This window comes from Phaethon aethereus (genome assembly GCF_964289735.1).
Source record: "Phaethon aethereus genome assembly, chromosome: Z".
In the NCBI taxonomy this organism is placed as follows: domain Eukaryota; kingdom Metazoa; phylum Chordata; class Aves; order Phaethontiformes; family Phaethontidae; genus Phaethon; species Phaethon aethereus.
In genome coordinates, this window is record NC_138577.1 from 89,288,451 (window position 1) to 89,301,628 (window position 13,178).

General features: G+C 48.7%; 1 protein-coding gene across 2 annotated transcripts in view; it reads left to right on the forward strand.

Annotated features, from left to right (window-relative positions):
• Window positions 1–8,629: 8,629 nt before the first annotated feature.
• Window positions 8,630–13,178, forward strand: part of CAST (calpastatin) — a gene marked incomplete at its 5' end in the record, with an annotated part of 62,880 nt that continues 58,331 nt past the window's right edge. For both annotated transcript variants that reach the window (XM_082013674.1, XM_082013675.1), the window contains one exon: window positions 8,630–8,671. In XM_082013674.1, the coding sequence (XP_081869800.1) occupies window positions 8,630–8,671 (42 nt within the window). The remainder of the gene's footprint in view (window positions 8,672–13,178) is intronic.

Below are 13,178 nucleotides of genomic sequence, written 5' to 3' on the forward strand. Positions count from 1 at the left end.
CACTAGAGTTGAACCTAGGGGTAGGTTCAACGTGCCAGAGTTGAAATCGATAGCCCAGCTCAGGTGCATCTACACCAATGCACGCAGCATGGGCACCAAACAGGAGGAGCTGGAAGCCATTGTGCAGCGCGACAGCTATGACGTAGTTGCCATCACAGAAACGTGGTGGGATGCTTCTCATGACTGGAGTGCTGCAATGGATGGCTATGAGCTCTTCCGAAGGGATAGGCAGGGAAGGAGAGGCGGTGGGGTGGCTCTGTATGTTAGGAAGTGTTTTAATTGCATAGAAATCAAAGAGTGTGAAGACCAAGTAGAGTGCTTGTGGGTAAGGATGAGGGGGAAGGCCAATGAGGCAGACATCCTGCTGGGAGTCTGTTACAGGCCACTCAACCAGGATGAAGAGACGGATGAGACATTCTATAAGCAACTGGCGGAGGTCTCGCATTCGCTGGCCCTTGTTCTTGTGGGGGACTTCAACCTACCGGACATCTGCTGGAAGTATAACACGGCAGAGAAGAAACAGTCGAGGAGGTTCCTGGAGTGTGTGGAGGATAACTTCCTGACACAGCTGGTGAGTGAGCCCACCAGGGGAGGTGCCTTACTGGACCTGCTGTTTACAAACAGAGCCGGACTGGTGAGAGATGTGGTGGTCGGAGGCTGTCTTGGGCTTAGCGACCACGACATGATAGAATTCTCGGTTGTGAGGGAAGTAAGGAGAGGGGTCAGCAAAACTGCTATCATGGACTTCCGGAGGGCAGACTTTGGCCTGTTCAGGTCACTGGTTGAGAGAGTCCCTTGGGAGACACTCCTGAAGGACAAAGGGGTCCAGGAAGGTTGGACAGTCTTCAAGAAGGAAATCTTAAAGGCGCAGGAGCAGGCGGTCCCCATGTGCCGTAAGAAGAGCTGGCGGGGAAGGCGACCGGCCTGGCTGAACAGGGAGATTTTGCTGGGACTCGGGGAAAAGAGGAGAGTTTATCACCCCTGGAAGAAGGGGCAGGCAACTTGCGAAGAGTACAACGATCTCGTTAGGTCAAGCAGGGACAAAATTAGAAAGGCAAAATCCCAGCTAGAGCTCAGTCTGGCCACAGTCATAAAGGATAATAAAAAATGTTTTTACAAATATATTAACAACAAAAAGAGAGGCAAGGAGAATCTCCATCCCCTACTGGATATGTCAGGGAACATTGTCTCCAAGGACGAGGACAAGGCTGAGGTACTTAATGCCTTCTTCGCCTCAGTCTTTAATAGCCAGTCCAGGTATCCACAGGGTATTCAGCCCTCTGAGCTGGAAGACGGGGATGGAGAGCACAATGTACTCCTCATAATCCAGGAGGAAGCAGCCAAGGACATGCTAAGCCACCTGGACACCCACAAGTCTATGGGGTCTGATGAGATCCACCCGAGAGTACTGAGAGAGCTGGCGGAGGAGCTTGACAAGCCACTCTCCATCGTTTATCAGCAGTCCTGGTTAACAGGGGAGGTCCCAGAAGACTGGAGGCTTGCCAATGTGACGCCCATCTACAAGAAAGGCCGGAAGGAGGATCCTGGGAACTACAGGCCTGTCAGCCTGACCTCTGTGCCAGGGAAGATTATGGAGCGGTTGGTCTTGAGAGTGCTCACAGGGCATCTGCAGGACAACCAAGGGATCAGGCCCAGCCAGCATGGGTTCATGAAAGGCAGGTCCTGCTTGACCAACCTGATCTCCTTCTATGACCAGGTGACCCGCCTAGTGGATGAGGGAAAGGCTGTGGACGTTGTCTACCTGGACTTTAGTAAAGCCTTTGACAGCGTCTCCCACAGCATTCTCCTGGAGAAACTGGCGGCTCGTGGCTTAGACGGGTTTACTCTTCGCTGGGTGAGGAACTGGCTGGATGGCCGAGCCCAGAGAGTTGTGGTGAACGGCGTTAAATCCGGCTGGCGGCCGGTCACAAGCGGTGTTGCCCAGGGCTCAGTTCTGGGGCCGGTCTTATTCAATATCTTTATTGACGATCTGGATGAGGGAATTGAGTGCTCCCTCAGTAAGTTTGCAGATGACACCAAGTTGGGTGGGAGTGTTGATCTGCTGGAGGGCAGGAGGGCTCTGCAGAGGGATCTGGACAGGCTGGATCGATGGGCAGAGCCAACTGTATGAGGTTTAATAAGGCCAAGTGCAGGGTCCTGCACTTTGGCCACAACAACCCCATGCAACGCTACAGGCTTGGGGAGGAGTGGCTGGAGAGCAGCCCGGCGGAAAGGGACCTGGGGGTGCTGGCTGACAGCCAGCTGAACATGAGCCGGCAGTGTGCCCAGGTGGCCAAGAAGGCCAACAGCGTCCTGGCCTGTATCAGGAATAGTGTGGCCAGCAGGAGTAGGGAAGTGATTGTGCCCCTGTACTCGGCACTTGTGAGGCCGCACCTTGAATACTGTGTTCAGTTTTGGGCCCCTCACTACAAGAAGGATGTTGAGGTGCTGGAGCGTGTCCAGAGAAGGGCAACAAAGCTGGTGAGGGGTCTGGAGCACAAGTCTTATGAGGAGCGGCTGAGGGAACTGGGGTTGTTTAGTCTGGAGAAGAGGAGGCTGAGAGGAGACCTTATCGCTCTCTACAACTACCTGAAAGGGGGTTGTGGCGATGAGGGTGTTGGTCTCTTCTCCCAAGTAACTAGTGATAGGACAAGAGGAAATGGCCTCAAGTTGCGCCAGGGGAGGTTTAGATTGGATATTAGGAAAAATTTCTTCACTGAGAGGGTGGTCAGGCATTGGAACAGGCTGCCCAGGGAGGTGGTGGAGTCGCCATCCCTGGAAGTGTTCAAAAAACGTGTGGATGTGGCGCTTCAGGACATGGTTTAGGGGACATGGTGGTGCTGGATTAATGGTTGGACTTGATGATCTTGAAGGTCCTTTCCAACCTAGTGATTCTGTGATTCTGTGATTCTGTGATTTTCTATTGGTTTTGAAACTTTCTAGTGTATGAGGACTTTAAAATTTACTTCTGAACAGATAGATTTTTTTTTTCTTTGTCTCACCTCACACAGAGCTCTCCAAAGTTTTCTTTAGCTGCAGTTTGTAGTTACGGACTAATCTAAGCCTACAGTTTCAAAATCTGAGAGAAATGGTAGTTTCATTTTTGTATGTATAAGTTTTGCATTCAGTGGAGTTCTTTCAGGTGTATAAAAATAAGAAATGTCTAGGACATACGTTTTGCTGTAATTTTGTAATTTAGTGTACACTTGGGAGGATATACCTCATCTTGGGAAAGTTCTTTTTAGATAAAACCAGCAGACAGAAATGAACTGCAGGTTAGCCACTCCTACATAGCTGCAATATTTGACATTCTTTGGGGTAACGCCTAGCTCATCATGCTGTATTTCCTTTTGGACCACACTTTGGAGTCAAAACGTCGTACTGTTTGTACCTGTATCTAGTCCAGAGAAATGCCAGTGATTTGCTACAAACTGAATTTGCATTGAAACAAATCAGTGATTGGAAGCATGCGTTCCTAAACTGTTTCCAAATCAACACCTAGAACTATTCTGGGGATACAGCGGTTTCACCTCAGCTGCCTTTTAATTTCTCCTGACCCCAAAACTGACATCACTCTTTGGCTTCCCCAGTAGAAACTGGCTGTAGAGAAAAGAGAGGACCAAACACATTGGGATGGAACAAAGTACTGCACGATGAAGGCTGCATACCCTTTTTTTTCATTGATTGTTGTATGTCATACATTCCGCTAAAGCTTTGGGATTTGCTCTATTTCAGTGTAATGAAACGGAACATGTGGGTAAATAAAAACTTTTGTACATATCATCCAAATTCAGCTCTGATAATTATTCAAAGCGAACTGTGAAGTGTTTTGGTTTTTTTTTTTTAATTAAAGCCCAGCTCAGTATTTAGGGATTTACGAAACAGCAAAACCCAAGGAAAGCTCTAATTTTCTCTTGGTTGGTGTCAAAGCTTGGGATTTGTGCCTGTGGAAAGGAAATTTCCATTCAGCAGTGGGATGGAGTCCAGCAGGAAATTTTTGATCCACACTAAATAAACCATTTATTTGATAAAACAGAACATGTTTATAAAATGTATAAAAATATGGGTATCAATATATACAGAAAGAAACCTTTTGTATCAATAGTAAGGATTTGAATTATTGCTTTGTAGACCAAGGATGTTACCAAACTATTTGCTCTTATCAACAAATAGGATTTCCATAACTGAAAATACTGATTTCCATAACTGAAAATTCTGATTTCCATTTACAGAATCACAGAATCACAGAATCACTAAGGTTGGAAAGGACCTTCAAGCTCATCAAGTCCAACCATTAATCCAGCGCCACCATGTCCCCTAAACCATGTCCTGAAGCGCCACATCCACACGTTTTTTGAACACTTCGAGAGACGGCGACTCCACCACCTCCCTGGGCAGCCTGTGCCAATGCCTGACCACCCTCTCAGTGAAGAAATTTTTCCTAATACCCAATCTAAACCTCCCCTGGCGCAACTTGAGGCCATTTCCTCTCATCCTATTGCTGGTTACTTGGGAGAAGAGACCAACACCCACCTCACCACAACCCCCTTTCAGGTAGCTGTAGAGAACGATGAGGGCTCCCCTCAGCCTCCTCTTCTCCAGACTAAACACCCCCAGTTTCCTCAGCCATTCCTCATCTGACTTGTGCTCCAGACCCCTCACCAGCTCCGTTGCCCTTCTCTGGACATGCTCCAGCACCTCAATGTCCTTCTTGTAGTGAGGGGCCCAACACTGAACACAGGATTCGAGGTGCAGCCTCACCAGTGCCGAGTCCAGGGGCACGATCTCTGCCCTGCTCCTGCTGACCACACAAGTGCTGATAGACTTTGTGAAAAAAGCAGTAGAAGAAGAAAGTCCATCTTTGTAACTGTTGCTGTGTTAAAACAGGGTGGGACTGCTTGCATCAGATTAAAAAAAAAAATCTTGATGGTTTTGGGAGGAAAAAATCAGAAAAAAAACTTGTGACTACTTTCTTCATAAACCAGAAGAAGAGGATGAAAAAGATTAAACAAACAACTTGTTTGACTGGTTTTTATACCTACTTTCAGGCTTTTTTAAACTACCCTAGCTAAAAATCCAATTACACGAGTGATATTGTGCTTTATTTTGTAAATTTGGTGAATGACTCATAAGCCTGCAGTAGTCCTATTACGCAAGTTATACTAATAAAATATGTATGCTTGGCAAAAATCTCATCCAATCCTGCCAGAATTTTGAGCACCTTTTTATTCAGAGGCATTTGATGTCAACTGGTGCCCTTTGGAGATAGAGTACAGTAGGGAAAAATCAGTCTGTGATTCCGGATTCCAATTTAAGGCTCCCAATACCTTGAATTAAATGTAAATGTATACATGAAACATATCTCTAAATGACTATTAAAAGCATACAAAATGTTTTTAAATACTTGCTTACATTACACATTATCACAGTAAAGAACCTGTGCTCCTGGCATGGCCACTTGGCTGTTGCTCCAACCAACATATATTGCACAAAGCATGTCTGGACTATACATCGGCTCCTGCATCTGTTTCTGTGCAGCCCTGCGCTGAACTCCACTACCAATGCCACATAAAATCTCAGCAGGCTTTGGTGGGTTTGTTCACCTGCAAGATGCTGTGAATGAGTAAGTAGAAAATGCAACATAAAACACAATATGAATCTGAAATTACACACCTGTACACTACTGAAAGCTGCAAGAAAAACTTGTTTTTTCCTGATTAAAGATAGTGTCAGACTGACTTGCATAATTACTAGCAACTCCACCACTCAGACACCCAAATCTTTACCCAGATGACCAACTGTTGGGGTGGTGCTTAGGCCTGCAGTAGTTCAAGAGCTGACTCAGGCACTCGTCATCTGAGATCACTTCTGTTAGATGAACAAGTATCTGCTTTTTAATCTCCTGGTAAATGTGTGCTATCTACATCCTTTACATATAAAAGTAATCTAAACAAGTTAAGAATAAATTTATGCAGAAATTGCCAATAAATGGTTTCTTAAAGCAGTGGCAAACTAAAGGAGTCTTCTAAATAGAAACAATAGTGCCAACCCCTTTGCCCCAAGGCAAGATTTCCTTGCAAGGCTGGAGCCCAGCCGGTTTCCAAAACGCTGCAGATGTTTGTGGAACATATGCAGCAGCTGTGGGAACTGGAGTAAGTGTCCAGGTGGTTCTCCTCCTTCCTGCAGGTATCCAGTGTTCAAATCTCATCTATATACCTGACTTCTTACTAGGAGAGCTTAAAATTGATGATGTGCTTCTGAATCCTCAAAACCCAGCACCATATAGACTGACATCACCAAGGATTCCACATACTACTGCCTCGTTACTGTGCAGCTCCACAATTTCAGTTCCCGTCAGCTCCAGTTGCTGGTCATCAGACACGTAGCAATGAGAGGGGTGAAGCATGCTAAAGGCTTCTGTGTCAGCACCGTGTCAGCAGGGAAGGTGCGCTGCCTGCAGCCGAGGAATGCCGTACAATCCGTTAGACCTGTCTGAGTGACCCCAAATAAAACAGCACACAAGAGTCTTGTGTAAAAGTCATGCATTAAGCACGTCCCTCACCTTTGTCTCCTCTGGAGCACCTTGCCTAGATGCACAGCCCTATAAACTGGTCCCATGTCATGGACAGATGCAATACAGAGCTTGGGTAAAGGCTGGGTACTTACAGCCTTAGGCAGGTCACCAATCAAGTGGAATGCAAACCCTTTACACGTCACAAGCTGAAGCACTTCAAAGGCCAGCCATAAATCTGCCCGGAGCTAATCAGAAAGGAAAAGCAGGGATGCCTTTAGGCAGACAACACGTCTGAACCGTCCTTCGTCTGTGGAGGTGAAAGCCATTCCCTCGCCCACTCGTCTCCTCTCTGTCTGAGAGGACAGGGCATGAGCACTAGTCGGGTTTACATAATTCCCACTAAGTGACATAGTCCAACTGCCTCTTTTCTGGAGGAAGCAGGGAGTAGCTGCTTAGGCGGTGAGCATTCCCTAACGACTGAGACACTTTGTTAGATGAACTGCTGATAGACACAGCCTCCTCGCACGTGCCCGTGTCCAGGAACCACTGCTGCTGAGACCTCTTTGGAATAACACAACTCATACAAGGGCTGTTTCACACAGCCAGCCTAAACCTGGAATCCCCTAGCACAGAACTCACCAAATGCCTATTTCTTTTACTTCAGCTGCAAAGAAGACCTGGGTGAGACAAAGCTGGTCAACCATGCCAATTCCTGTACACAACCTCTGTGTATGACCATGTGTGCACCTACATGCAGCAAGGCAACTGTTGTGTTCTGAACCCCTTTCACTGGAGGTTGACTTCATATTATTAATTACATTGTTAGAACCATAGAATCACAGAATGTATTGGGTTGGCAGGGACCTTTCCAGGCCATCTAGTCCAACCCCCTGCAGTGAGCAGAGACATCTTCAACGACAGCAGGTTGCTCAGAGCCCCGTCCAGCCTGACCTGGGGTGTTCCCAGGGACGGGGCATCCACCACCTCTCTGGGCAACCTGGGATGGGGTTTCAGCACTCCCACTGTGAAAAATTTCTTCCTTACATCTAGCCTGGATCTGCCCTCTTTTAGTTTAAACCCAATACCTCTTGTCCTGTCGCTACAGGCCCTGCTATAAAGTTTGTCCCAAAACCAATATTCTTGCCATAATGCTTTGAGAATATTTGCCACACTGCTTCAGCCACAGTTCATTTCTTTATCGAGGTGGCCTTGGAGAACTGCTCCTGGCAAACGATGAGTTTTTCATTTCAGCTACACATCCGCACAAACAGGAGACTTGCACAGACCAGGCTCAGGATTGTGCCATTGCTGCTCACGGAGCATCTTCCTGCTGTTGGTCAGCGTGGTTTGGTCGTGCTTAATCCTCTTTCAGCTTTGACCATTACCTGTTGCAGCGGTGTTTGGGCAGAGCTGTCAGTACCTCCTGGGCAAGCTCATCTGTGTAAAGGTTCACACGGACTTTTAAGAAACTATCAAACCTTGAAAGCTTTTTCCATGTTACAACCCGAGCGGCAGTAAATCCTGTAGACGTGAGCGTTAACACCGCACCGACCCACAGGATACGCGTCCGGCCTCCAAACCGCGGCCATTCGCGCGGCGGGAAGGGGTCCCTTGCGTTTTGTGCCGTGTCGGGCCGAGGCGGCGGCCGTGGCCGGCGTCTGGCGGAGGAGCCGGAGTGCGCGGCAGCCGCAAGCACCGGCCGCCCGGCTCCGCCTCGGGGGACGCAGGATCCCCGGCGGGGGCTGCCCCGGCGCCAGCCTCCCGCTGAGGGCCGGGTGTCCATACCCAGCGCTTTGCCAAGGGGAAAGGCTGACGGACCGACTGTCACGAGGAAAAGGAAAGTGTCTGTGCCTCCCCCCCGTCCCTCCCAAACACCCTTTTTTTAAGGAAAGCCACTCCTCTTTCGGCGCTGGCGGGGCGCGGGGGCCGCCGCCTGGCGCTCGGGCCCGCCTCCGGGCCGCCGACTGCTCCCCGCGGCCCCCCCGGCCCGGCCCGGCCCCGGCAGGAAGGGGAGGGACCGGCTGTGGCGCTGGGACCGCTGTGTGCCGCCGGCCGCCCCCCGCTTCCCCGGGACCCGCAGCAGCGCCGGGACAGGCGGCAGGGACCCCCGCCGTCATGTCGCAACCCGGGACGAGGAGGCAGCCGCCTCCCGCCGCGGTAAGATGGGGCGGGGGCGCGGGGCCCAGCGGCCGTGGGGGGGGTGTGGGGCGCGGGCGGGCCGCGGGCGCCGCCCTGCCGTGGGGCCCGGCGGTGGGAGGCCACTGCCGCGGCGGGTGCCGCCCGGGGGCGGAGGCGGCTGCCGGGGCGCGGCCCGCGCCGTGCCGTGCCGTGCTTGGGCGGGCGGTGAGGAGCGGCGGGCAGCGCCATGGCCTTCGCGCGGTGGTGGTACGCCATGGTAAATGCGGGGCTGCGGCCGGGGGAGCGGGGCCGGGGGAGCCGCGGGGCGGGGAGCGCTGCAGCGGGCGGGGTGTCCCGCAAGCGCCCTCCCCTCCTTGGCGCGAAGGCGGAAAGAGGGACGAGGGGCGGCTCGGGGGCGACTGGGGGCACTTCGGCCCTTCCCTTCAGCCGCCCGCGGGCTGTTCTGCGGCTGAGAGGAGGCCTCGCCGCTCTCTGGCCGTACAGCCCCCGTCCCTCCGCGCTCTGGCCGCGCGACTGGGAAAAGCGACTTTTTCGTGCTGTTGGCCGTTTTCGTACTCGCCTGCGTAGTGTAAGCTCGCCAGCTGACGAAGCCCTGACGCTCGGTCAAAACACGGCGGTTTGCGACACAGGGCGGAATTTATGTGGGACTTTCTGCCTTGGAAAAAGCCCGGTGTGTGCCCGTTTTCAGGAACGTGTCCTCAGCTGCCGGTGGGTGGGGGATTGCCAGGAACAGGCGTCGCTTGCCGGATACTCCCCAAGTAGACCACAGCTCTCCGATAACTCCTTACGCTTTGCCGGGACTTAGGTCTCTACTCGTTACTGTGACGAACCTGCCATTGCTTTAAAAAGTCCTCTTTATAATTTATTAGTCATATGAGGAAAGAGTTGGTCTCTCTGTGGAGTAGTGAAAAAAAGTTTGCATTTTGTTAAAGTTTTACGGAATGCATGTATGCGTTGTGTAAGGTGGCTGTCAGAGAAAACATCACTTTAATGTGTTTCTTAAACATATGATCGGCTAGATGAAATCTGTTGAATTTGTAAATGTGCTTTTAAATTGCTCTGAGTAGCTTGGATCGGTGTTTAGTAATGTTTCCAAGTATCATTCGTTGTGTCAAGTCAAATGAGTGGTACAGCGTGGTGGAGATGACACAGAGTCACGAGGAGCAAAGTTTGGGAATTGCTGCATTAAGTGATGACACAGGTGTTAAAGGCTTTGGTAGTCCTGGGTCACTGAATCCAGGGTAAGAAGAGGTACTAAGACACGGTGACTACCTGTGATCAGGTAAGTAAACCGCTCCTCCACGTGCTCTGTTGGAAACCCATCGTTGCAGTTCTTGGCACCAGAATAGTGCCTGCGGACCTCCACGTGAGACTGGAGTCCTCTCTTGTCCCGTGCACGTGTATCACACGGGGCAGTTTCTGCCTGGAAGACCTCGTGGTCTAAAGCGTGAGTAAGTGATGCGGAAAAGGTGGGAGAGAGGAAAGGCACGAAAGAGATTCACTGGTTACTCTGCCAAGGCTTTTACTGGCTCATGTATTGAAAGCAGAATGGGATGGCTGTAAGAAGAATCTAGTTTTCACCTTTCAATTCCTTACATTGCTTGACTGTAGTTCCCCTGATACGTCTTTCCACCTGGCAGTTTTCTGAGCAGCATGGAAGAGCTCCATCGTCTTCCAAATTTCAACTGAAAATGAAGGTCAGATTCCTGTCCACATAAAATGACACGTCTCCTTTAATATCTGTATTGCGAAGCTGGTTGACTTGAGCTGACAGTCTTGCAAACAGACTTCCCTTCTCACCCAGTTACTGAGCATGTCGTCACTGCAGTCCTCCGAGATGCTGCGCAATGGCTTTGAACCAAAAGCTCATTAATGCTGATGGGGCTCCCGAGGTTTAGAAGGAATTTGTTGAAGTAAGACCTTCAGTTGAGGTCTGAATTCTACAAGCATGGGCTGAGAGTGCAGTTGTGTGTTCAGTTGTTAGTTTTTTGCTCTATGCTTTTCACCTAGGCCTGTTACTTTCTAGTTTATGGATACTCCGAATCAGAAGTTACAGGTGTGTCTATAAAACAGTAGTGTTGTGACGTTTTGTGCACTGCAGAGCAGGATGAAGATCTCAGGATAACCCTTCTTGTTCATGATACTTCTTTGTGTATTTTGTGAAGATGTGATTATGGGTGGTTCGCATGTTTTGTTTCTAGTAAGCAAAGTTGGAAAATATTTTGTGCCAACTTAACAACTATAAGGAATTGTTAGCTTGTTAGTCAAACTAGAAACGTAACTTCAGCTATATGCCCACTGTTTGTGTGACGGAGCTGGAGCTGCTCCTGTCCACTGGGTTGGTTATGGTTATGTTTCTTTGGCATTGTAAAGAAAGATAAGCAGAAAAAGGGAAGAGTCCCCAAAGGAAAAGCTAGCTCTGACATCCACTTGGGAATGTAAAGGAGCAATGCATGAACACTGTCCCAGAAAAACTGAGCTTAGTCCCTTGTTAAGCAGATTGATTTATTGGCTTTATTGATGTATTTATTTTTTTACTAGAAGGTTCAAAGCTTGGAAATACAGAGCAGAAAAGAGCTGTTGAATGGCATTTTTGAAACAGGGTCCCTTCTCATATCTTAAGCATCAGCTGCTCAGGGAACCAGCATGGTCTTCTAGGAAGGTCTATTAGGATGCTCTGCTTTCCAAGCTTACCTCCTCAGGAGGGCAGACTTTCAAGTGAGGTAATGCTTTCATAGGCTGCTTCATTATTGGAGGCCAGAGAGTATCAGCGCTTCATGTGTAGACACTGGATAAAAAGTAACTGTGGTCAGGCCATATGTGCTTTGTGCCCACAGTTAAAATAAACACTGTTTGGCCATTAAGTCAAAGTCCTATAGGTGCTGTTTGACATAGCCTTCTGGAGGGAAGGTGGCATGCATTTAATCCCTCTCCAACTTGAGTTTAGGGGTGGCAAAATTGTGATCCCTGTCCTGGTCCATTCCTTTTGTCCTCCCTGGCCAGGAAAGCTGCCCTGGGGTCCCTCAGGGTTGAGGAATTGATATTCTGCTTGAAGGGTGGTTGAGGGAATCCTGCCAGCCCCTTGTCCTGCCGGCAGCACAGACAGCTGTGCCTGACCGCACAGGGGAAGTGCCTGCTGAGGCAGGCAAACGCAGAAGCCTTGACACCCGAGAGGGGCCATTCCAAGCTCCATCTACCCGCTGGGGCACAGCGTATCCCCCTCTTCATAGTCCTGGGACCGGGCACCCTCTTGATGCTCTGTCCTGTCTGGTTTGGGTTTCCTTGCTGTGAAGACCAGGAGATGGACTTAGGGAGGAAGTAGTAGCGGATTTGGCCCTGGTAAAAGTCTGGCACACTCTGTAGGAACTACGAAGGCTCCTGCATCCTGTGACTTGGTTTAATAAAAGAAAAAAAAATAATCTGGGCTTTAATTGGTGATGCTGCTTTTAAAGCTATGTCCAAATTTGAAGAAGCAAATGAACAGAAGCAATGAAAAACATGCAACGTACAGAAGGACGTGCTTGCTTTATTAGCTGAATTAGCTGGATTCAGGGTAGCACTTGCCTTTTAGAGTGTTGTGATGTCGACGGTATCCATTCAGGAAAAGAGCCGTGTCTACAAACCAGAGTTTTGCTGGGCAGGAGCTGCAGCTCCTGAGCCTTACAGCAGTGCTGGCTCTGGAGTTACCATTTTGTCAGCAAGAGCATGCTCACTGACACTGCTTTTACTGGTATGTATGTGGTGTCCTTTTATTGTAGCAGTAAAAAGCACAGATAACTGGGTTAATTGTCTCTACTGAAAGTGCTATTATGGGGCAGTGAATCAATCCATCTCTTACCTGAAAAGACAACCTGCAGGGCTTGTTTTTCCTCTGAAGAGGCACAATTGAAATATGAGAATAGCATTTTCAATTTTAAAACTTGTCAAGTGTCTTAGTCATGGCTAAAGTAATTTTTAAAACTTGAATTATTAGAGGTTGTCTAAAACAATTTTTGAAATTTTTGTCGTGTTACCAGCATAACAGAAATGGATTAAGAGATGTGCTATTTTTTTTACATTTAGTTTTGTTTGTTCATTCAGCTATAGTATTTTCCCAGCCTGTCTGCTGATGTGTTTGAACACATTTTTGAAGATAGTGCAGTGATACATGGATCATTACCTTCTCCCTATAGCCATGTAAAGAAAAATTTGTAGGAACTCACTACTTTACTGGGTCAGCAAACTATTATCTCCTGCTGCTCACTCCTCAAAACAGACGGGAATAAATTGGTCTCAAATCATCTCCTGTCTTTACTTAACAAAACAAAGCACACATGAATCCTCATTCTCAGATACAGTTGCTATGGATAGTTACACTAGGTGGGATGTGAGATAATAGCTATAGTATGTTGCCTTTCGTGTTCATGGTAAAATTTCTTGCTTTTTACTTTTTTTTTAGTTCTAAAGGTTAGACAATATGCTTTTGAAAAAGATTTTTTGAGGGACAGCGTTCACTACTTTGCAGAGGTGCAGAGAGTAAAACGTG